General features: G+C 39.6%; 1 protein-coding gene across 2 annotated transcripts in view; it reads right to left on the bottom strand.

Moving 5' to 3' along the window:
• The window catches only part of FBXO15 (F-box protein 15), a 60705-nt gene that overhangs the window by 22515 nt on the left and 13978 nt on the right, over positions 1 to 24212 (bottom strand). The window contains exons 2-6 of one of the 2 annotated variants that reach the window (XM_050941836.1): positions 20776 to 20895; positions 16992 to 17096; positions 11913 to 12155; positions 11293 to 11502; positions 3097 to 3226 (exon numbers count right to left, since the gene is read on the bottom strand). In XM_050941836.1, coding sequence (XP_050797793.1) covers positions 3097 to 3226; positions 11293 to 11502; positions 11913 to 12155; positions 16992 to 17096; positions 20776 to 20870 — 783 coding nt within the window. In that variant the 5' untranslated portion in view covers positions 20871 to 20895. Of the gene's footprint in view, positions 1 to 3096; positions 3227 to 11292; positions 11503 to 11912; positions 12156 to 16991; positions 17097 to 17583; positions 18629 to 20775; positions 20896 to 24212 lie in introns of those variants that run through there. The other variant, XM_050941837.1, reaches the window with a different exon arrangement.

The following is a 24212-nucleotide window of genomic DNA, read 5'->3' as shown; positions in this document are numbered from 1 at the left end:
CTTATTTGTGCACAGACTGACTAACCTAGTAAGGAGGGCTTTAAACTAGGTTCGACGGGGACAGGTCAGCAAACCCCACAGATAAGTGGGGAACAAGACCTGGGAGATGAGTCGGAAACAGAAGGGAGCATGGGCTATAATGGCAAAGAGAAAGGAGGGTCAGGGCAAAGCTGGGAGGCAAGATTAAACCAGTATCTTAGATGCCTATATACAAATGCAAGAAGTATGGGTAATAAGCAAGAAGAACTGGAAGTGCTAATAAATAAATACAACTATGACATTGTTGGCATTACTGAAACTTGGTGGGATAATACACATGACTGGAATGTTGGTGTGGATGGGTATAGTTTGCTCAGGAAGGATAGACAGGGGAAAAAGGGAGGAGGTGTTGCCTTATATATTAAAAATGTACACACTTGGACTGAGGTGGAGATGGATATAGGAGATGGAAGTGTTGAGAGTCTCTGGGTTAGGCTAAAAGGGGTAAAAAACACGGGTGATGTCATGCTGGGAGTCTACTACAGGCCACCTAATCAGGTGGAAGAGGTGGATGAGGCTTTTTTCCAACAACTAACAAAATCATCTGAAGCCCAAGATTTGGTGGTGATGGGGGACTTCAACTATCCAGATATATGTTGGGAAAATAACACCGCGGGGCACAGACTATCCAATAAGTTCCTGGACTGCATTGCAGACAACTTTTTATTTCAGAAAGTTGAAAAAGCTACTAGGGGGGAAGCTGTTCTAGACTTGATTTTAACAAATAGGGAGGAACTCATTGAGAATTTGAAAGTAGAAGGAAGCTTGGGTGAAAGTGATCATGAAATCATAGAGTTTGCAATTCTAAGGAAGGGTAGAAGGGAATACAGCAAAATAGAGACAATGGATTTCAGGAAGGCGGATTTTGGTAAGCTCAGAGAGCTGATAGGTAAGGTCCCATAGGAATCAAGACTGAGGGGAAAAACAGCTGAGGAGAGTTGGCAGTTTTTCAAAGGGACGCTATTAAGGGCCCAAAAGCAAGCTATTCCGATGGGTAGGAAAGATAGAAAATGTGGCAAAAGACCACCTTGGCTTAACCACGAGATCTTGCGTGACCTACAAAATAAAAAGGCGTCATATAAAAAATGGAAACTAGGTCAGATTACAAAGGATGAATATAGGCAAATAACACAGGAATGCAGAGGCAAGATTAGAAAGGCAAAGGCACAAAATGAACTCAAACTAGCTATGGGAATAAAGGGAAACAAGAATATTTTTAATCAATACATTAGAAGCAAGAGGAAGACCAAGGACAGGGCAGGCCCACTGCTCAGTGAGGAGGGGAAAACAGTAACGGGAGACTTGGAAATGGCAGAGATGCTTAATGACTTCTTTGTTTCAGTCTTCACTGAGAAGTCTGAAGGAATGTCCAATATAGTGAATGCTTACGGGAAGAGGGTAGGTTTAAAAGATAAAATAAAAAAAGAGCAAGTAAAAAATCACTTAGAAAAGTTAGATGCCTGCAAGTCACCAGGGCCTGATGAAATGCATCCTAGAATACTCAAGGAGTTAATAGAGGAGGTATCTGAGCCTCTAGCTATTATCTTTGGGAAATCATGGGAGACGGGGGAGATTCCAGAAGATTGGAAAAGGGCAAATATAGTGCCCATCTATAAAAAGGGAAATAAAAACAACCCAGGAAACTACAGACCAGTTAGTTTAACTTCTGTGCCAGGGAAAATAATGGAGCAAGTAATTAAAGAAATCATCTGCAAACACTTGGAAGGTGGTAAGGTGATAGGGAATAGCCAGCATGGATTTGTAAAGAACGAATCGTGTCAAACTAATCTGATAGCATTCTTTGATAGGATAACGAGCTTTGTGGACAAGGGAGAAGCAGTGGATGTGATATACCTAGACTTTAGTAAGGCATTTGATACGGTCTCGCATGATATTCTTATAGATAAACTAGGAAAGTACAATTTAGATGGGGCTACTATAAGGTGGGTGCATAACTGGCTGGATAACCGTAATCAGAGAGTAGTTATTAATGGCTCCCAATCCTGCTGGAAAGGTATAAGAAGTGGGGTTCCGCAGGGGTCTGTTTTGGGACCGGCTCTGTTCAATATCTTCATCAACGATTTAGATGTTGGCATAGAAAGTACGCTTATTAAGTTTGCGGACGATACCAAACTGGGAGGGATTGCAACTGCTTTGGAGGACAGGGTCAAAATTCAAAATGATCTGAACAAATTGGAGAAATGGTCTGAGGTAAACAGGATGAAGTTCAATAAAGATAAATGCAAAGTCCTCCACTTAGGAAGGAGCAATCAGTTTCACACATACAGAATGGGAGGAGACTGTCTAGGAAGGAGTATGGCAGAAAGAGATCTAGGGGTCATAGTGGACCACAAGCTTAATATGAGTCAACAGTGTGATACTGTTGCAAAAAAAGCAAACGTGATTCTGGGATGCATTAACAGGTGTGTTGTAAACAAGACACGAGAAGTCATTCTTCCGCTTTACTCTGCGCTGGTTAGGCCTCAACTGGAGTATTGTGTCCAGTTCTGGGCACCACATTTCAAGAAAGATGTGGAGAAATTGGAGAGGGTCCAGAGAAGAGCAACAAGAATGATTAAAGGTCTTGAGAACATGACCTATGAAGGAAGGCTGAAGGAATTGGGTTTGTTTAGTTTAGAAAAGAGAAGACTGAGAGGGGACATGATAGCAGTTTTCAGGTATCTAAAAGGGTGTCATCAGGAGGAGGGAGAAAACTTGTTCACCTTAGCCTCCAATGATAGAACAAGAAGCAATGGGCTTAAACTGCAGCAAGGGAGATTTAGGTTGGACATTAGGAAAAAGTTCCTAACTGTCAGGGTAGTTAAACACTGGAATAGATTGCCTAGGGAAGTTGTGGAATCTCCATCTCTGGAGATATTTAAGAGTAGGTTAGATAAATGTCTATTAGGGATGGTCTAGACAGTATTTGGTCCTGCCATGAGGGCAGGGGACTGGACTCGATGACCTCTCGAGGTCCCTTCCAGTCCTAGAGTCTATGAAACTGTGCCTTCCAGGCTACCATAATGAACAACATACTGTAGCTGAATGTAATCTTACCTTCCAGAGACCCATCAGGAGTCCTGGGTTCAAACGGAAAAGTTGCACAAGCATGTCAGAGCCAATCATTGTTGTCACTTTAGTGAGGTTAGTAAGGTTGAATTCAGCAATTAAGGAACGTCGCCGAGGTCTTTGAAGAGACATAGCAGAGTAAAGAAAGACACGAGTGCGCCATTAGTAATATGAAAGTTCAGCCACTTTTCATTTTCTCCCTGGGCACTAAAACAAATTGTTCTGAAACTGTGCAATATGAAATGCAGTAAAAAGTCTAGCTAGCAGCTTACCAGCAGGTTTGCAAAGCCAAGTGGGAAGAGAATCTCCAATAAGGGTGTCTACCAAAATCTATCGCAGGCTGATATAACATACCCACTGTACAGTTCAACAAGAGGAACTGATATGCTGACTAAATTTCTTACATCCCAGAGGGTTCTTATTATTAACAAAATGGTTTATTATAAAGAAAATGCTACCATAGCAAAGGGAATCATGAAATATTCATCAACATGAAGCAGGCAACTTAGGAAGGTAAAGCTTTCTTGGAACAAGTGAAATCTGAACAGAAAGATCATTTACTAGTGAATACGGTTATATTCTTCAGGTTTTTTGTACCCTACCAATCTGGGATCAAAAATTGGTGTAGAATCACAATGGTAATATATATTTAATACCACTGACTGCTGCCTTGTTGGCTGTTTGCAGGAATGTACGCAGTGGCTCTTTCGTGTATTCAATCCTTCACATCAGAGAAGTTTCACAAGATATTGTCCGGCAACTGCTCATTCTCCAGACAGACCCTTATAAAGATCCATAATGTCACTCTTCCCATGCTTGTTTGTTTGTGTGTGTTTGTTTGTTTAAAAAAAAGCAGGATGCCATCAGCAGGAGATTGCAGCTGCAAACACGTCCCAATCACAGCAATATGCTTGTAATACTCAGTTCTTCATTCCTAGAACTTCAACAGTGTAATTTTTAGGATATAAGACTAAACGTCCTTTTACTGAAATTCAGATTCTGCAGGCTCAGTAACTCTCCCAGTGTGTGACCAAGAACAGGGATCTGATGAAAATGAACAAGCAGCAACTCATCCAAATAAGGCAAGAGAGACATTTAGGAGGAACAGGCAGTAAGGAACAAAGAGTCTGTATTATCGATTGAGGAGAACTAACTTCTGCTAAAATAGTTCACTACTTTAGGATCCTAAGTAGATCCAAAACTTTTCCTGGATTTCCTGATAGTAGCAGTATTACCTTTCTTCACCTAGCAATACAGCAGTAGGTGAAGAAAGGTGAACCTTACAAAAGTTACTGACACCTCTACAACTTCCAGTTTGCCTACTGCCATGGTCCACTTACGGCTTCCTATGATGTCCACTCTGAAACTCCAGAAAGCTAGGGAAGAAAAAAATAGACTTCCCATCTCAGGCTGCTGTGAACATAAAAGACCTCCTTTTAATCTCTGCAATGGTTCCCAGTTTGCTTCTGGGACTTGTTCAAGGTGTATGGATCATCATCATCAAAAGGCCTAGAACTTAGTTATTTGAGAGTGTCTCTCTCTCTCTCTCTCTCATATGTTAGCACATCACAAAAGTTAAGCAGAGATGGGGAAACATCAAAATCAAAATGGCCAACCAATTCCAAGACCTGAGAGCTTGCACCTCTGGAATTTGCTATCATTGCAGCCTACAAGAGCCAACACACAGAAACCTCCAGTGCAAGAAACCCTTCGTGCATGGTTTAAAAAACAAAAAACAAAGAAACCCGCACATAGCAAAGTGAAGACCTTTTCAGTATTCATTATCATATAATTTTGACAGGTTTCCATGCCCCTACTTGCTTTATGTCCCACCCTCTGGCCTCATTTTTGAAAGTGTATACTTTTTGATATGGCAGGCATTTTGAAAAAAAAATGTTTTAGTTTTTCTTTTATGGATGCATTAGGACTGCTTCCGTGTGTTTTTTCACACGTTAACGTTAGATTTTCAGAAGAAAATAGGTTTTTACACATTTTAAATGAAGTTTAGTAAATAGAGATTAGGCCCTTTTTCAATAATTTACAAAAGAAAGTGGATTATTGCAAAGTGAGAAAAAGGAAAAAAGAGAAACTTAAGACTGCACAAAAGGAAAATACAGAACGTTTTAAAATGGCAAGAAAGGAAAAAAAGAAAGAGAAAGGTTCAAAACAGCAGAAAGGGGTAAACAACACTTCCTTATTCACTTTCTCCACAACATTCATGATTTTATAGACCCTTATCATATCCCTCATGTCTCTTTTCTAAGCTGAACGCTGAAGTCTTTTTAGCGTCTCCTCACATAGTAGCTGTTCCATACCGCTAATCATCTTCGTTGCCTTTCTCTGTACTTTTTTCCAATTCTAATATATCTTTCTTGACATGGGGGCGACCAGAATTGCAATGCAGTATTCAGAGTGTGGGTGTACCATAGATTTATAAAGTGGCATAAGTCAGGGTTAGTAAGCATGGTATTTTCTGCCTTATTTTCTCTCCCTTTCCTAATGATTCCTAATATTGTTAGCTTTTTTGACTGCAGCTGCACATTGAACAGATGTTTTCAGAAAACTATGCATGACTCCAGGATCTCTTTCTTGAATGCTAAGAGCTAATTTAGACCCCATCATTTTGTATGTATAGTTGAGATTGTTTTCTAATGTAAATTACTTTGCATTTATCAACATTGAATTTCATCTGCCATTTTGTTGCCCAGTTTTGTGAGATCCTTTTGTAATTCTTCGCAGTCTGCTTTGGACTTAACTATCTTGAGTAATTTTGTATTGTCTGCAAAGTTGGCAACCTCGATGTTTTCCCCTTTTTCCAGATCATTTATAAATATGTTGAACAGCACAAGTCCCAGCACAGATCTTTGGGATACCCCACTATTTATCTCTCTCCACTATGAAAACTGACCATTTATTCATACCTTTTGTTTCCTATCTTTTAACCAGTTGCTGATCCAAGAGGGGACCATCCTTATTATCCCCTTACTGCTTACTTTGCTTAAAAGCCTCTGGTAAGGGAACTTGTCAAAAGGCTTTCTGAAAATCCAAGTACCTTATATCCACGAGATCACCCTTGTTGACCCCCTCAAAGAATTCTAATAGATTCATGAGGCATGATTTCTTTTTACAAAGGTCACATTGATTCTTTCCCAGCATATCATATTCATCTGTGTCTGGTAATTCTGTTCTTTACTACAGTTTCAAACAAACAATTTGCTTAGTACTAAAGTTAGGCTTATTGTCCTGCAATTGCCACGATTGCCTCTGGAGCGTTTTTTTAAAATCGGCATTACATTACATTAGTCATCCTCCAGTCATTGGGTTCAGAGGCTGATTTAAGCGATAAGTTAATAGTTCTACAATTTCACATCTGAGTTCCTTCAGAACTCTTCGGTGAATACCATCTGGTCCTGGTAACTTATTACTGTTTCATTTATCAGTTTGTTCCAAAACCTCCTCTACAGACACCTCAATCTGGGACAGTTCCTCAGATTTGTCTCCTAAATAACGTAAGCATGTTTTTTATACACTAAAGAAACATGAAGAGCAGGAAAATGCTAAGTTAATTTCCATAACTAAATAATTATTATCTCTGTGACATAGCTGAAATAAAGATCTTAAGTCTTTTTTTTCTCTAAATGACTTGCATAGTAAGAAGCAAAAAGTAGTTTACAGGAATGTAAATTGTGAAGAAATATGTTCCCGTGGAATACCAATATTATACAAAACTCTCTTGTAAAGAAGGGGTTTACAATTAAAAAATAAAATGTAAAGACATGTCATAGCTTCCTAAATGTTGAAAGGAGCTGTTTAGTTTGCTTTTTAGAGTTTTACCTAAATGAATTGATCAGAATGTAAAAAATCCAATCAAACAAACATTTCTCTACTCAGAAACTATAAAGAAAGCTTTACAATTTAGGGTACAGTATGAAACCCACCAATGATGTGATACCAGTCACTCTGTGTTCTTGGGGAACTAGGGCGCAGTATCCAGCCTGTCTGATTCATGAAGGACACCCCCTCCCCAGCCTCTGCTTGAACCAAAACCTATCAGAGAAAAGACTTGCAGAGAGCAGTGAAGGGCGGTGGGAGACACACCTAGTTCCCTCCTGACAAGGGCGACAGGATTAAGGCAACTCCCCTAGCCTCATCTGCATCAGAGACGGGACAGGGCAGAATCTCCATTAGCTTACAGAATGGAGAACAGAGATTCCCAAGGCAAGAACCGCACTGAATTCTGGGACCAGAACAGCAGGGGAGCCCTGTATTCCGGGGGATCTCTGCTCCAGATGTTAATGAACCTATGCCTGCACACACCCAGCTCAGTAGTTATCAGACCAATTCTAGTAATGAATCCTTGATTGATATCCAAATACTGAAGCTGCCTAATTGCACTGTGAGCTCCCTGGAAGGAATACCACTCATATCCAAGAGTGATCAGCTCTTATTGTCTAGCCTAAAGAAAACCCTTGAGTTATCAGTTTACCCATAAACAAATCTAGTGTTCTCCCTTGCACCATTATTGTTTCCTTACCAAAACCAAAAAAAACTACCCACGCTCAAGTAAGTGTTCCGATGAATGGATCCAAACTCTGCATCAGTTCCACTAGGATTTCATCCTCTCCTGACTGATTGTGCTGGGGGCTTTGGCCTGTCTCCAGCACTGAGGACCCTGAGCTACCACCATCACCTGGGAACCATGACCAGTTTAAGCTTCATGGAGTGGTGAGATCCCAGCTCACTCTCTCTCTCTCTGTTTTCTTTTCTACCTCAGGTATAACTTTCTAACCCTGACTTATTTGATCAGGTGTAGTTTTCTATATATGACTTTTGTAACCTTTAACAATGTAACTGTTATACTTTTTTGGCTCTCCTTGTGTAGTTATCACTATTATTCAATAAATAACTTTTATGGTTAAGTTGGTTGCTTCCCTCCCTCTTTCTCTCTGAACTTTACTCTTTTGTGGTTTGGCTTCCCCCATTTATTCTGCAGTACTGGAGAGTGTTCTTCCTTTACTTCCACAACAGCAACGCTCCTCTTACTAAAGCTAAAGATCCCTGTAGAGTCCAAAAATAGCGTGGAGTTTGCTCATCAAGTGGGTTACTACCAGAAAAATTGTGACGTGAAAGTGGGAATAGGGATGTGCTGAACCTGTGACATACGAGGGTGGCAGCCTGGAAGTGCTGTTCGACCTAGCCTGCTCAGGCTTACTCTGTTCCGGTGCAGTACCTGTGGCATGGAAGTGCTGCTTGGCCCAGCCTATTGAGCCCAAGGGCATATAAGGGTGGCAGTTTGAGAGTGCTGATTGACCCAGTCCACTCAGACTTGCTCTGTTAGAGAGAGAGTGTGAGTGAGTGAGTGTGTGTGTGTGTGTGCGCATGCGCGCGCATCTGATTCCGGGGCTGGAGGAACCCAGCCCTGGGGAAACTAGGTCCTGCAGGACAGCTCCATTGGGAGGGACTTGCAGAACGGAGGAGTAGCGCTCCATATGAAAACACAAGTGACACAAGCAGTACATTGACAGAATTACAGAACCCCCTCCCTGCCCCAAAGAGTAACCCTAATAAATGACTGTACCCAAAGTAATGAGCAAATCTGGTAACAGATGGTTTTTACAATAAAAAATAAAAAAAGACAAAAGGAATAGCTTTGTGACTGCATGAAGCTAGATGATAAGTCTGTGGCCTTTGACACAGTTTATCTGAAGAAACAGCTCCTACCCCACCCCACTTCCCAACTCTTCTTTTCCTGATGTCTTTTTAAATTGACAACTGTAATTGTCTTTTGCTAAATATACCGTTTTTAAGTTTTCAAAAATAAATGTAAAAGGTTAACATGCAAAACAGGAGATGGGAATAACAGAAATGCCCTGGATTTTAGGGCAACAGGGATAACTGACTGAAATCTTTTTTAGTGAAACAGTCTTGTCATGGGCCATTCTTTGTTAACTGTCATGCTTTGAGCATGGGCAAGCATTTGTCATACAGAAACTTTATGAGGCACTATTTCCTTCAGATAATGGACTATCAGAAATAATAAATCAAATAAGATTAGCAAAAACACTGAGGGATTGCATGCTTGGAGATATTTAGAAGTAACTGCAAAGTAACAATCACAATTTTTTTTTTGTTTATCATTACATTCAAGAGGCCCTAAAGAATTGTTTTTTCTGGAGTTCTATAACACTTTACATTTTACCTTTGTAAAAGCTGTAACCCTAGATGCTTTGCAGCATTAAATAATGAGAAAAGTACTGAAAAGCTTATGCCCAAATAAATCTGTTAGTCTTTAAGGTGCCGCTGGACTCCTTGTTGTTTTTGTACTGAAAACAGAGGTGCTATGTTGACTAAAGCCCTAAAGCAGAGGGCCAGGGGAAAAATTGAAAAGTACAGCTGAAGCAGAACAAAGCATGGTTTAAGAGGTGTTCTGAGGCTATATTAGGATGGCCCAGATGCCCTGCTGCCTAGATTTCTTACACTCACACACAAACATAAGGGGACCCTTGTCAGAGGAACAGGTTGTCTACATGCCTTTTGTTGTTGACAAACTGTAACCTAACAAGTACAATACAAAAGTAAGGGTGCAACCTACTTCCCTTTTGACCCCAACCTCCCATCTTACTATGACACAGACAGAAGTCTCTCCTTAGAAAGGGATGGAGGCCTATGGACTTTTAAAGCGTTGTCCCTAAACTACTGGCTAAGAATGTATTCCACAACCATTGTACAAAAAAGGATGAGCCATTTGAACAGACCTGTAAATTAAATATGGAAGTGCTTAATTTTCCCCTCTCAAGGAAATGAAAAGGTTGACTTTCTGATAGAGCTACATTAGAGTTATATAGGAAAACTTATTTTAAGAGAAAAGACAACTGACTATGTAGCCTTAACAAATGTTGCATTTTTGATTATATGTAGTTTCATAATCCTAGGCAACTTGATGGTATTGATTGCCCTATGAAAAAAATAATGAATTTCACAATCACATGTACTTTTTCTTAAAAATCAGAAGTCTAATTCGTTGTGATTTGTTAACTAGAATACTTTGTTAATATAGTTCCAGACAAAGATTGGGAAATTACCCAGGGAAACCAAAATAAGCCAACATTTTCCAATAAGAAGGAAAACACTGTACTTTTTATATGCATAAGGTCTTCTTTTAATCATAGTCAAACACCTCTCGATGGCTACAGCTAATAAACTAAAAGTGTAAGTTCCTAGGACTACAAACACACCGCCTTCCCTAATAAACCAGATTGTGTAAGGCAGGCTCAAAAAGTCTTCTTTCCAGACATAAGAACGTCTACTTTGTAAACTATTTCAGTTAACAGATCAAAAAGAGTTAGATCACCAATTTTAAAAAGTATATGAGGTTGTGGGCACTAAGAAAGTCAATGGGCATATTACCAATAACATCAAAGAATTTAAATATATATATATAATGTTTTCTCTTCTCCACATACATCACTCACTCTTCCTGGACAATGACACTAGATCAAAACGTTTGTGCTCTGGGTCTTATGCACTACCATACTGTTGTGTGCAGTTTCACAATGTCACACATAAACATTTAAATTACTAATACTCTGAAGTCCTTCCACTTACACCAAAGAAATCCTTTCATGGATTTTTTTTAAGATTTTATTAAAACCTCCCTTTTATTCATATTAGGTCTTCTAAACACACACATTTGTTTTAAACAAAAAACATTCAGATTAAAATATATTTTAACAACATTTCCTTACTTGTGTAACAAATGTCTTAGATTTATATATATGATTAAATAGAGGTAAAGAATTGTTCTCACTGGATTTTTAATTACAAGTTTTCCATGGGTCTGGATTTACCATTCTGTCTTATTTATATCTATGCTTAGACTGTAAGTTTTCCAAGGCAAGAAGTGTCTTTATTTTTCTGTATTGTACATGGTCAATCACTATATCATACCTGCTCAGTTCATAAAATAATGTGATAATAAATAAATAAATATATCATTTTGTTAAATTCTCTATTCTCCCTGGAACTCCCTGGTGCCAGTGAAAAACAAGAAATAAATTTCCTAGGATAAGCTGTGGAAGGACTAAAAATAATTTCACTGGTTAGGTCAGTTTTAGGTCAGGCAATTTCCACACAGACAATTCCAACAATATTTAATTGTATAAAAATACTTTAATTTAAACTCACCCATTCTTGGTGGGAACTTTACATTGGTCAAGAAGCAATGGTGTCACGCCACATAATTCCAGAGTTGATAAGGTGTCTAAACATGGCCAGTTTGTACCATACCAAAATATAGTAATAGATGTGTCATTATAAGAGATGTCCACTTGCTCCATTACATGTTCCTTTCCGTTTCTGTCCTTCAGTACAATCACCCATCTCAAACGATATGTTCTGTTATTGAGGAAGTAAAAACAATTAAAAAGTTATTAAAACAACCTGTCAGAAGTGACAAGAAGAATGTATGGAACTTTAGAAATTCAGGCAGCAATGTCCCTGGGGATTCCTTGGAGAAGGGCATGTATCCTTCCTATTACTTTCAATGGAAATAACCAAGGTAATTTCTCTTAAAGTATCTTCTTTCCTGCAAGCAAAAAACTTAGAAATATTTCTTATTTCACTTTTATTTTCCTTACTTTTATTTTGTGACTAAATCACATTAATCAGATTGTGAGAGCATCTCCTCATCATGATCTGAATTCACAACTCTATTTCGCCATACACAGATACCATATAAAACCACTACACCAACATTCTGAATGTAGCTTGGGAGTAAACACACTTTATGACAAGACAATACTTACTTGATAGCTTCTTTGGTTTTAAGTGGAAGGCCAGTGGAAGGGTTTATAGGTTTCAGAAGCTGCATTATTCTAGTTTTGCCAGTTGCTGTTTGTTTCATGATATATTCATTCTTCCAATATCCTGATTCTCTGTCCTGAATTGTAGCATGGCTTAGTAAGACAGCTGTTCTTTCAACAGAGTTAGTTTTCCAATTTGTTCTTTTAGGTGGAAAAAAACTGGAGTAAATTTTGAACCAGATCACACTGGAAAAAACATTCAAGAGACAAAGTAAATCCCATAAAGAGTTATTACCAGTGAGGGCACAGATCAGTAAAGAACAGACTCACCAGCATCAGAATTAAAATATACAGTTGCATGTGCATCTCAGGAATTATTGAGAATTTTATTAAGAAAAAAATGTATTATCCAACTTTAAGAACAAGTTGAGTTTGTTTGATTTAGGTGGAGAAAGGGAATACTGGCCTACACTGGTCTATAATTTTTGAGACGTCATCTGCTTTAGAGATAAAATGTGATATTTATTATGTATTTTGATGTGCTGAATTCAAATATGACAATTAAAACAACTGATTGGTTACTGTTTCTAAGATATTTAAGTTTTTACATTTTATGTCTATGTATATTGTGTAGATAGTAGATTTTTAATCATAAATTGTAAACCTAGGTCTTTTCATGCATTTATGGTTGCTTTACAGGATAATATTTCACCTGTCCTGTTTATGTAACACTTTAAAAATCAGCAAAAGGGTTATATAAATACAATTTATTATGAAACAAAAGGCAAAAAACTATTATGTACATAGTTTAGTCCTATTCAGTGTCTACTCGGCGCTTCTTGGCTTGTCTCTTGTATTCATTAAATGGAGCATCTCTTGTCACTGTCCAGCAATAGTCTGCAAGCATTGATGGGCTCCATTTGCCCTGATAGCCTGCCAGGAGATTCCACTGCTGTAGTCTGGAGCCCAATAGCTCTGCCTTACTCTTGGGGAGTTCCAAATCCCTGACAAGGTCATTCAGTTCACCTTGTGTTATGCAGTGTGGTTCAGAGGAGGAGGATGGGAGAAAATGTGGGTCCTGTGACATTGATGGTTCAGGACCAGAAGTTTCATCCTCTTCCTCTTCCTCGTCTGACTCAAATGAGAATTATTCTGGTGCATCAGGAACTGGCAGTCCTTCTCCGGGGGGTACTGGGCGTATAGCTGATGGAATGTTTGGATAATGCACAGTCCACTTTTTCTTCTTTGACACACCTTTCCCAAATGGAGGCACCATGCAGAAGGAACAATTGCTGCTATGATCTGTTGGCTCTCTCCAAATCATTGGCACTGCAAAAGGCATAGATTTCCTTTTCCTGTTCAATCACCGGCCAAGATTTGATGCACAAGTCTTGCAGCATATGTGTGGGGCCCACCTCTTGTCCTGATCTCCAATTTTGCAGCCAAAAGAAAGGGGATAGGCTTTCTTAACCATAGCGGTTATATTGCGCTTTTGTGATGCAAAAGTCACTTCACCACAAACATAGCAGAAGTTATCTGCACTCTTCACACAAGTACGAGGCACCTCTGTTCACTTTGACTAAACAGAGATGTGTCCCTTTGCAAAATTAAACACTGACAAAGAAGAGAGCACGACACTATATGACTTCTAGAGCTGATCTAGGGCAATTTCTTCAGCAGAGTGATATAAGCTTCGTTATGATTGCATCATCCATGACTTCTAGGAACAACGTGATGCAATTCATATCATGTATGACGCAATACCAGCTTCAGATTGCATCATTCATTGTTTTGCCTAAAAAGCAAGTACTGTCCAAACCCAGTCATAGATTTATTCACAGATCCAGTCAAAGATGTATTTTAGTCATTTCTGGTTTAAATTGAGATCCCTTCCCTTTATAACTCACTTATCCTCCGCCACTCCCAAGTCAAGGGTCATATACACTGACCCAATTGCGTATCTTGAAAACCAGAGCCAATCAACAATTTTAAGCATCATTTTCGTTCTCAGTGACCCAGAATTAGTAAAGTTGGACTACATTTATTTCAGAAGCATTTTGGCCGTAGAGCAGTGCAATTTCTAGAAAGTCTCAACATCTGAGTTTTGCCTCAATGGCTGATGTCCTTCTGTATTCATAATTTCCCCTTCTTTTAGTTTGTTGTTAAACCCCATATTCTGTATTAGTGCGGATAAGCTAGAAATTAGATTGCTGGGGGAAAGACAAGTCACATAATGAGAACCAAAGAGCATTTATACACATCTTGATATTTTTGTTGGATATAAAAAGTTTTACCAGACATCCTACTTGTACTCATTACCTTCTCAAACAATTCACACTGAGATCAGTGGGAATGTCTGAGCAAAGACTGAGTAAGGACATCATAATCATAACCAACAGGGAGATGCAAAAGTGCCATTTGTGCTGCATTCCTAGACCTGTCCTCAGCCAACATAATGCCAGGGCAGTCACCTGGTACAAATTAGAAGGCTGCTTTAAGTTGTGATGGCTGCTAATGTCCCCAAGGGCTAATCCAACAGCTGGGCCATACCAGGGATGTACTCAACATGCCCTTTTTGTACCAAGCCACATCCCTTCCACCATGGTTAGAAGAAGGTGGCATCAAAACTGCTACAGTGGCTCCCTGCTACCCAAGAGTCGCCACTTTTCCGCATCAAGAGTGTTTTATAAATGTTATCTAGTTAATTCCCACCGTACCTCAGAGAGGTAGATAACTATCACTTATGTATGTGGAAAATGCAACAGCAAAGTTAAAAGATTGCCCAATTCATAAAAAAGTCATTTTCAGGGCCAGAATAAGAACTCAGGACTTCCCAATCCCTAGCCTTGTGCTGCAGCACTAGACAACATCTCTCTCTCTCTTTTTCATGCATTTTTGTATGCATTTAAAAAACACCCTTCCTTCCTCATGTTATAATTCTTTCCCTCTGGGGCTGTCCTTTCCTCATTAAAACATGTTAAAAATCATACAAATTAGAGACAATAGGAAGGGAGAGGGGGACAGTATGCAATAAATATGTTACCATTTATCCTTTGAATACAATTTTACAATTGATGAACAGGATATGCTACCAAAATATCAACCACACAATCCATAGTAATTATACCAAAGACACATTATGGGGTTTTATTTCTCACTTAGAAATTAGCCTCAGCACAGGATTTTCACATCCACTGGCCAGCCAGATCTTCCTTACCAGTCCCTGCTTTTTCCCAGATGAAAACTATGTTATCTTGCTCTAGTATGTTTCTCTGGGTCTTTTTCCATAAAATATTCAGGGCTTAGATGGCTCTCACGCTGACCTCCGTTCAAGAGAACAGTCAGTCTCTCATAGTAGCCTGTTTCCCATGCCCTCAGTGGTTGATGTAAGTCATTACACATCACTACCACCAAGCTCTCTCTTCCTATGAATACATCATTCCTTTTGTAGGGAAATCAACATTAGTCTGATTGTCTAATTCATGTAAGATTTATGCGAAGTTTCCTCTCTTCAACTCTTTGAGCTGAGGCTGTGTAAGGCATGCAGCCTGGGAGGCACAACTGAGGAGCTGCCCCCTGTAAGAGGTTGCAAAGATCATACCACCAACAGCCCAAGCTTTCAAGTCTCCTCCTCCCTCCTCCCCCTTCTAGATTCTGATTTGAAAAAGGAATTCAGGATGGAAAAGTAAGATTTCAGAGAAAATCCCAGAAGCAGGACAGAGAGCTGAAAATGTTTAGCACTGGAGGCTGAGATGGGAAAGGAGACCTTGTTCTCAGAAAGGTCCAAAACATCCCTGAGGCGTCAAGTACAGTATTTACCAACTAGGAGGGAGGCATGCACCAGCCCACACTGTTGCAATCTCTCCCACTGGCAGTAGTTGCAGTCATTCATGGTGTGAGCAGAAGAAAGTAGCTGGGAAAAGGCAAAGGAGTTACTATGGGCCACAAGCTCCCTACACCAGGGGTGCCCCCTTGCATTTATATGTGACCTGTGTAATATAATCACATTTAAAAATGAAATGAAATCGGAGCTTATTTACAAAGTATATTTCTAGCCCTCATGGTTGCAAAGTAAATCTACCATATGTGAACCAAATGCAATCAATGCAGTGAATGTCAGCAGATGCAAGCATACATTTCAGACCATAACTCAGAGGTGTGGATTTCCCTGACTCTTTAATCTTACTGGAGTGTCCGCTCCAAAGCTCAGTGATGACACTTCAATGACAACAGTAACAATTCAGTGCATATCATTTTAGCAGATGCGGTGGGAAATGGAATGGGAGAAATTGGAGAAATAGTGGTGGGTCTAAGGCAAGCAGATTTTCTCCCTAATAGATGCTAAATACCACAACATGGTACTGAAAAAATGATACCTAAACATTTTAATTACTACACAGAAGTTGGCCTCTCCACTTGATCCATCTGCAAAACTCCCAATGACATCAGTGGGAGATCAATATGAATTGAGTCTTAAATGTATACTCTGACCCATGGACCATAATTAAACATAGAATTTAGCCCTTTGAACTGATACCCTTGTGATAAACCTTTCTCTATTTGTTTTTTTTCTCCTGTTTGTATCAAAAATAAATTCATTGCACTGTGACAAATGAAAGCTGCTGAAACCACCACCAGAACTGCCTGGCTACATAACCCCCCTGCAATAGTGCAGGGGAAAAACTGGAATGAAAAAGCAGGAACCTGAAAAGAAGGTGCAAAAATCCCTGCCTGTGAGGAGGGAGTCCAGCATCCTGTGCTGGTTAATCTAAATCAGAAAGAAAAGTAAAGTAGAAATTGATCTTATAAAGCAATACATGCAAAAAAACAGGTAAGTTTTCAAAGCAGTGTGCTTGGTTTTAGCCACACAAGTCCCATTAACTTTAATGGAACTCACACAGCTAAAACTGCATCCAGTATATTGAAAATTTACCATATAGATTGCAATACAACAGAAAAATAGCTGCTGGGTAATTACATCAATTCCCTGGCATCAATGAAACTAAATTAAAAAGTCTCATATAACTCAGGTTAACTTGATTGCTGTGAGATTGAAATTACTATGTTTCCCCTCTTCCTTACTTGTCATTGGCCAGATGATAGAAGCGTTTATTCACACAACCGATACACAACAGGGATACAGCATCCAAATAAGAAAATATCTTCAGTAGTATCTCTGATGGCATACTGAAAACAAAAAGGAAGGGAAAATATTACTGGACTTATGTGCAAAATAGAGTTGACAAGTGGCTAAAACCTTTAACCCCTCAGCACAGGAAAGTGAACAGAAAAGAGAGAAGCCACCACTTCATAAATCCACATGTCAAACCTGTCTATGTAAAACGCTGTGTTCTCACCTAGAGCATTAATCTGCAGCCTCCTCAGTTTTGATTTGTTGCTCTGATCGAAAGCCTTTGCTTACTGCACTTCACAACAGTCTACTGAAGTGGCACAAGATGTTAACTGCTAGCTAAGATCCTCATGCATTCATGTTACTTTTTTTGAGCTTTAAGTTGTGAAAAGTAACTTTATTCAAATTATGTGAAATTATTCTGTTCACTCCTCCACACACCCCCGAAGTTCACAGTCTTTTTCATATCATGGCTCCACATTCAGTCATTCACCACTAATAACTTCTCAAATGTATCCCAGAATCTTGTGTGTTCATTATTACCTTTCAAATGTGGTGTCAGGTCCCAAGGTACTTTACCAACAGTGCCTACTCCAAGCCAAAGTTTGGTGGGATGCTGTATCTCTTCTCAGCTCCATGTGTACTTGTAAAAGGTATAATCTAACCGCCATTAAAGTCAATGGAAAGACTACTGCTAACTTCAACAGGACTTGCAGCCACCCTCAGGGCACTTCTGAAAGTGCAAATCTGTTTTCCACTGTGGCTGTCAGGCTGCTCAGTGAAGGGCAGGTGCCTTCCCTGAAATCCCATTGCTGCTGCTGCTGCTGCTTTGCAGTCACCTGGTGGAATGTACAAACCATAGCCTGGAGCATGAATTCTTTGTCTAGACTCTAGGGGTTGGAACCCCCAGGCCATTAGATTAACATTTGCGCATGGTACAAAAATTGGAGGGAATAGCTCAGTGGTTTGAGCATGGGCCTGCTATATGCAGGGTTGCGAGTTCAATCCTTGAGGTGGTCACTTAGTGATCTGGAGCAAAAATCAGTAATTGGTCCTGCTAGTGAAAGCAGGGAGCTGGACTCAATGACCTTTCAGGGTCCCTTCCAGCTCTATGAGATAGGTATATCTCCATATATTATCATATATTTTAAATAAACTTATTCTATTGTCCTCATTTTTCTGAGGCCATGGCTACACTTACAGTTCTGCAGCGCTGGTAGTTACAGCTGTGTTCGTACAGCTGTGTAAGGCCAGCGCTGCAGTGTGGCCACACTGACAGCTACCAGCGCTGCAGTGTGGCCACATTTGCAGCATTTGCAGCGCTGTTGGGAGTGGTGTATTGTGGGCAGCTATCCCAGCATTCAAGTGGCTGCAACGTGCTTTTCAAAAGAGGGGGGTGGGGTGGAATGTGACAGGGAGCGTGGGGGAGACAGAGAGAGTGGATTTTTGGAGCTGACACTGTTCTCAGCTCCCTGCCTTGCAAGTTCTAAGGACTGGAAGATACACAGTGCCTACCTTCAATCATTTTAAAAGTTTTGACCTTTCCCCCACCTGTCTCTTATTCACTAAATGCTAATTATGCACTCCTAAATAGACCACATAAACAGTTGCTCAACATTACCCCTCCCCCCTCTCTCCTAAAGCAAACAGCTTTGAACATTCCAAAGCAATTCTCCTGCCTTCCGCTGGAGCACAGAGCAGCTGTGTTTGTTTTTTAGCAAGTAGCTATGGGGAGATCGGAGTTCAGCCATTCTTCTGGTTTGTTGTGGACAGGAATTCTGGGATACCTCCTTATACCCCGGAGGCCAATAAAAGCGCTTGTGGTGACCACACTTGCTGACCAGCGCTGCATCACCAGCGCTGGAATCGCTACACCCGAGGCAGACCAGGTGTACAGCCAGCGCGGCAACCAGGGAGCTGCAGCGCTGGCTGTGCTTTGCAAGTGTGGCCACAGCCTGAGTTGCAGCGCTGTAACCCCCTCACCAGCGCTGCAACTCTCCAGTGTAGCCAAGCCCTGAGTGTTGCAGTACGCTGGTGCCAGATATGCCACTGAACAAAGGAGCTACTGTGGGACTCAGCAACCTTAACGTCTTTCCTGATGTCTATGTCCATTTGCAAGTGACCGAGCAAATCAACTGTGGGTCAGAACAAGTCAGTTGTGGTTCTTATGAAGAAGCTGCAGATTTAAGACTACCGTTTACTCCAGCAATTTGTGATCTTCCAAACACAGGTTGCTAAATACCACTAAATACTAAGGGAAATATGTTAAAAACTCAACATCTAAGGGTATGGTCACTTTCAGTCACGGAATCTGACTGAAATTCATGCTCCTTTTAATCAAGCTAATTCAGATACTGAAGCAGAGAAGCAATTGCAGCATGGGCTCCAACCTGGGCCAGCCTCTCCAGTAATTACCTGGGGTACCAATATAACGTCATATCTAGTAAGTGAAGGGTATGCTTATGTTCATTTTGGATAAGATGTGGTTTGCAGGCTGCTTATGCATAGAGAAGCATGCTGTGGCTCATCAGTCTAGGAACATTCTAGAGAAGGCCAGGGGGAGTGGGTAAGCTCAGCATGTGGAATAGAGGACTATGAGCATGTGATAAACAAACCCATATATAGAAAGGTTAACTCTTATTGGTTAGAGGTTCATGTTATGTACCTTGTTATGTAACTTGTTATGTAAGTGCCATGTGCTATAAAATAGCAAGGGGAGGGACTCCTTGCTGGAGGGACTCTGCCTGATTTTTTGTACCAGGGGCTCTCCTTTTGTACATATTGAATAAAGCTTTGTTGAACTGAATCGCATCACATTGAATCCAAGTCCCTTGATTCTACCCAGCATCAGACTCATTGGGGACCACAAAATCCCAGCATAAGATACAAAGAGATTTAAAAATAGTATCAAGTAATTCCCTTGCTCTAGAGTCCCATCTACCAGTTTTGAATTTTAGAACTACACTTTCCCTTTTTGTTTTTTGTTTTTTAGAAAATGCTCTTCCCTCTTGCTGTGTGAAAGACCCACATAGACAACAGGGAAAAGTGATTAAATAATTAGTTACATAGGGAAATTAGGAAAATGGCTGCACATAAAGTGCTATCAAATGTACAAAGTAAGCAAAGTCAAAGAAGTTTCTCTAATCTTCCAGTTATAAAAATCTCAGATGTTTCCTGTAACAGGAGGTACAAGATTTTTCAGAGAGAAATGTGATTTTTATGTTGAGGGTGTCCTTGTAATATTACCAGACACAGCGGTACAGTCCCATCTTCAAGACTTGTTCTGAAGGAAGAGGCCACCCAGTTTACACACCTCATCATTCTAAAATTTCGTGTGCTAAATATACTTCTCACCATGAAAAGTTTAATTACAAACTGTCATTTATTAAACTAAAGCTGTAACAACCTTGATTTTAAGAAGCGAGATAGTTCGTTCATTTATTAAGACCATGGGGTTGCACACAGGTAACTAGGGGCTAACCTGGCCTGCAGAACCTTCATTAAAGGGTGAAAATGCACAAGAAAAGACCCAGTTTAATACTCAGGGCCCAATCTGAAGCTTCAAGGTAGGCTGGTAAAAAACACTGTTCATTTTTATACTAAAAATATTTGGTATGGAAGTCACTGAGACACAAACATGGAATTCCACTAGGCTATTTTTAAACATGATTATATTTCAGAGCAGAACAGCCCTTTAAAATTTGATTATCACATTGAAGTCACAGATATACTCACCTCTCAATGCGTAGGCAAAATTTGGATTTCATAAAAGTCTTCTGATAATGCCTTTGAATACGAATATTTTGGGTTTCAGATCGTTTCGCAGACATGGCAGTGAAGATTCCTGACCTCTTACTACAGACACAAAGATAAGGCTGTTAATAGTCACACGATCATTACCTGGAAAAAAATATATGTATCAATATGTACTATGCTTCACAGAAGAAACATGATTGAGAAGTACATGTTATATGGCCAATGTTTCACTTCATAACCAGCACTTAAATAATGTGAAATAACTGAGCTGATGGGAAGAAATGGGGCTGGAACATATGGCCCTGCTATGACCACTAAGGTCAATCTCTACTGATACTCAGAGATGAATGGTGCCACGACAATACCCAATCAGTTTTACCAATTAAGACAATCCATTCATCTTGTTACAAAGAGCAATTCCACCATGACCAGCATAATCATACTCCAAAAGAGACTGCCAAGGACTCAAGCTGCTCAGACTGTAAACAGAGGTTTAGCACCAAGACATAGTACATTTTTGTTGACCCACCTAACGCTGGTATGTTAATAAAAATAAAAATCAGTGTAACTTATGCTTTGAATTTGTCAGAGCCCAAGAAAAATTTCACAAAGCTATAAATCTGAATCATATCTAAAATGTGCAAGTATATTACCACTTAAGATCTGCTTTTGTTTAACAGTATATATTTTGCAGTTATAGGAATACTAAATCACTAGATAAGTGGGTTTTGCTTTTGTTTTTATGTATTTAGTTTTTAACGTGTGCTGGAAGTGTGAGACAAAATTGCCGTTTCTTCCCACAAAACAAAAAAGTAGCATGCTTGTGCCAAGTGCAAATCAAGCCACATACCTTAACCTGCCATACCTTTTATACCTAAGCGCTGGTGTACACTGGGGGGGCGGGAATCGATCTAAGATATGCAACTTCAGCTACGTGAAGCTGAAGTCGAAGTATCTTAGATCGATTTACCTCTTGTCCTCATGGTGCAGGATTGACATCTGCGGTTCCCCCTGTTGACTCCGCTACCACTGTTCGCACTGATGGAGTTCCGGAGTCAACGGGAGCGCTTTTGGGGATCAATATATCGCGTCTAGATGAGACGCAATATATCGATCCCCAAGAAATTGACTACTACCTGCCAATACGGCGGGTAGTCTAGACATACCCATAGTTTCCAAATCAGTAAGTCTATTTGAAACTATCTATATATTCATAATATTCTTAATCATCATCAAACCCCACAAAAACTCTGGAAGAAAAAGCAGAATACGTAGATGGAGCCTAAGAAACCTAATCAGACTCTGACAACCAAGCATCCTGTAATGCCATAGAGCAGAGCTTCCTATATTCTCTCTTTGTTAATGCTCCAGAGTTTGGATTGCCAGCTGGCATTCAAATATCTGGTCAATCCAACTCTCTGTACCTACGCAACCAACTGATGCTGGAGATGCTTAAAAAGAAATCTCATTTGCATGGACATGTATCAGCAGAACATTTAATACACATGAGTAATAAATAAAGAACATTTTATGGTCATGGAGCAGAAATAAAACTTAGATAAGGAACAAAAATTAACTTTGACCTCACTATATACTGTGCTACCTTCACAAATTATTATCCCATCACAGTAGAAATCCCTAAGATCCCATTGGGCACCATTAGAAGCATATTTCCTTCTGATCTAAAAGTCATACAGTTCACACTTGAGAAGCCAATCCACTAGTGCAGTGATTCTCAACCTTTCCAGACTATTGTACACCTTTCAGGGGTCTGATTTCTCTTGCGTACCCCAAGTTTCACCTCACTTAAAAACTACTTGCTTACAAAATCAGACATAAAAATACAAACGTCACAGCACACTATTAATGAAACATTGCTTACTGTCTTCTTTTTATCATATAATTATAACATAAATTGATTGGAATATAAATACTGCCCTTTGCATTTCTGTGTGATACCCGAGCCTGTTTTTCACTTGTGAGCCTTGTCATTCTGGGAAGCAGTGAAGCAACACCAACAATTAAGTTTTTCTCCATATTGAGTCTATTCCTGTAAACTGTTGTAAAACTAGGAAAATACTGTATCTAGATGAGTTGACATACCCTTTGGAAGACATCCGTGTATCCCCAGGGTTATGTGGACCCCTTGTTGAGAACCACTACTCTAATGGACCAGCACAATCAGTAATAACATTTCTAAATATATGTTACATATGATCCTGAAGGTCAGATGTATGTGTGACTATGTCTACTACTGCTAATAGGTAATTGTGGATCAAAGCTGACATTTTTTATTATGAAAGGGAAAAATGTCACTTTGCATTTTTCAGTAAAACTGTTCAGCAACTGAAACACAGAACTCCATCCTTAACAGGTTAAAGAAAACACCAATCTTTAGCTGTGCACAGGTTAGCAATACCGCTGTCTAGAAAAAGGGATGAAATGATGTCATCTTGGATGAAGCAATGTCATTAAGATTTCTGTGTTCTGAGGGAAGTTTTCAAATGTGCTTAAGGGATTTAGGAACATACATCCATTTTAAAGCCAATGGGATGTGTTCCTAAATCCCAAAGGTGCTTTTGAAAATCTTTCACTCTACTTCTACACATTTCTAAAGTCTTTGTTTTTAAAACTTGTATTCCATTTATTATTTTTCATCTTTCAAAACAAAAAGTCCACAGTTCCCTAATTCATCAACTAATTCAATCACTTTCCCATGCACTGTGTGCACAAGGATAAGAAATCAGTCCAAACACTAGAAAAACTTTCATGACGAAATAGATAAGGCTGGCCTGACATTTAAAATCTAAATGCAAGATGTTAATTCCCCACACACCTTTTTTTAGAAGTGTCATACATCATTATATTAAGAGATTCAAGCTCAAAGACACAACAGCCTCAATGGTTAATTCATTAGCTGTTCAATTTGTGGCACTCAGTTTTATAGCTGTATTTTCACCTCAATAACTGTAGTATATGCAAAGTGGAGACAACCTTTTTTTTAGAGAAGGAGTAATCTAGTCTGTTTCAAAGAACATAGCAAGTTGTAATTAAAGTTATGACAATACTGATTCTGTTTCCAAAATTTTAAAATATATCTAGTCATAAACAAAGACGATAGTAATTTAAATGGTTATTCCTAATTTCGTCTGATGATGTCCAAGCGCTTTACAAGGGGAGGGGGTATTACTAACTCTTTTACAAGCAGAGAAACTGACGTGAAGAATGGATAAGAAACTTGCCAAAGGTCACACAACAGAAGGATTGAGACTACAACACAAGTCTTCTGAAATTGCTCCTAGGCCAGAGTTTCTCAAACCTTTGGAAGCTGAACCCCATTCCAGAAAAATGAAACCTGACACACACACACCCGCTGAAATCACAGAAAGTGTATAAATTATATTCCTGGGGGAATT

This window comes from Gopherus flavomarginatus, chromosome 2 (genome assembly GCF_025201925.1).
Source record: "Gopherus flavomarginatus isolate rGopFla2 chromosome 2, rGopFla2.mat.asm, whole genome shotgun sequence".
NCBI lineage: Eukaryota > Metazoa > Chordata > Testudines > Testudinidae > Gopherus > Gopherus flavomarginatus.
The sequence above is the reverse complement of the archived record's forward strand: the minus strand, read 5'-3'. Positions and strand labels throughout refer to the sequence as shown.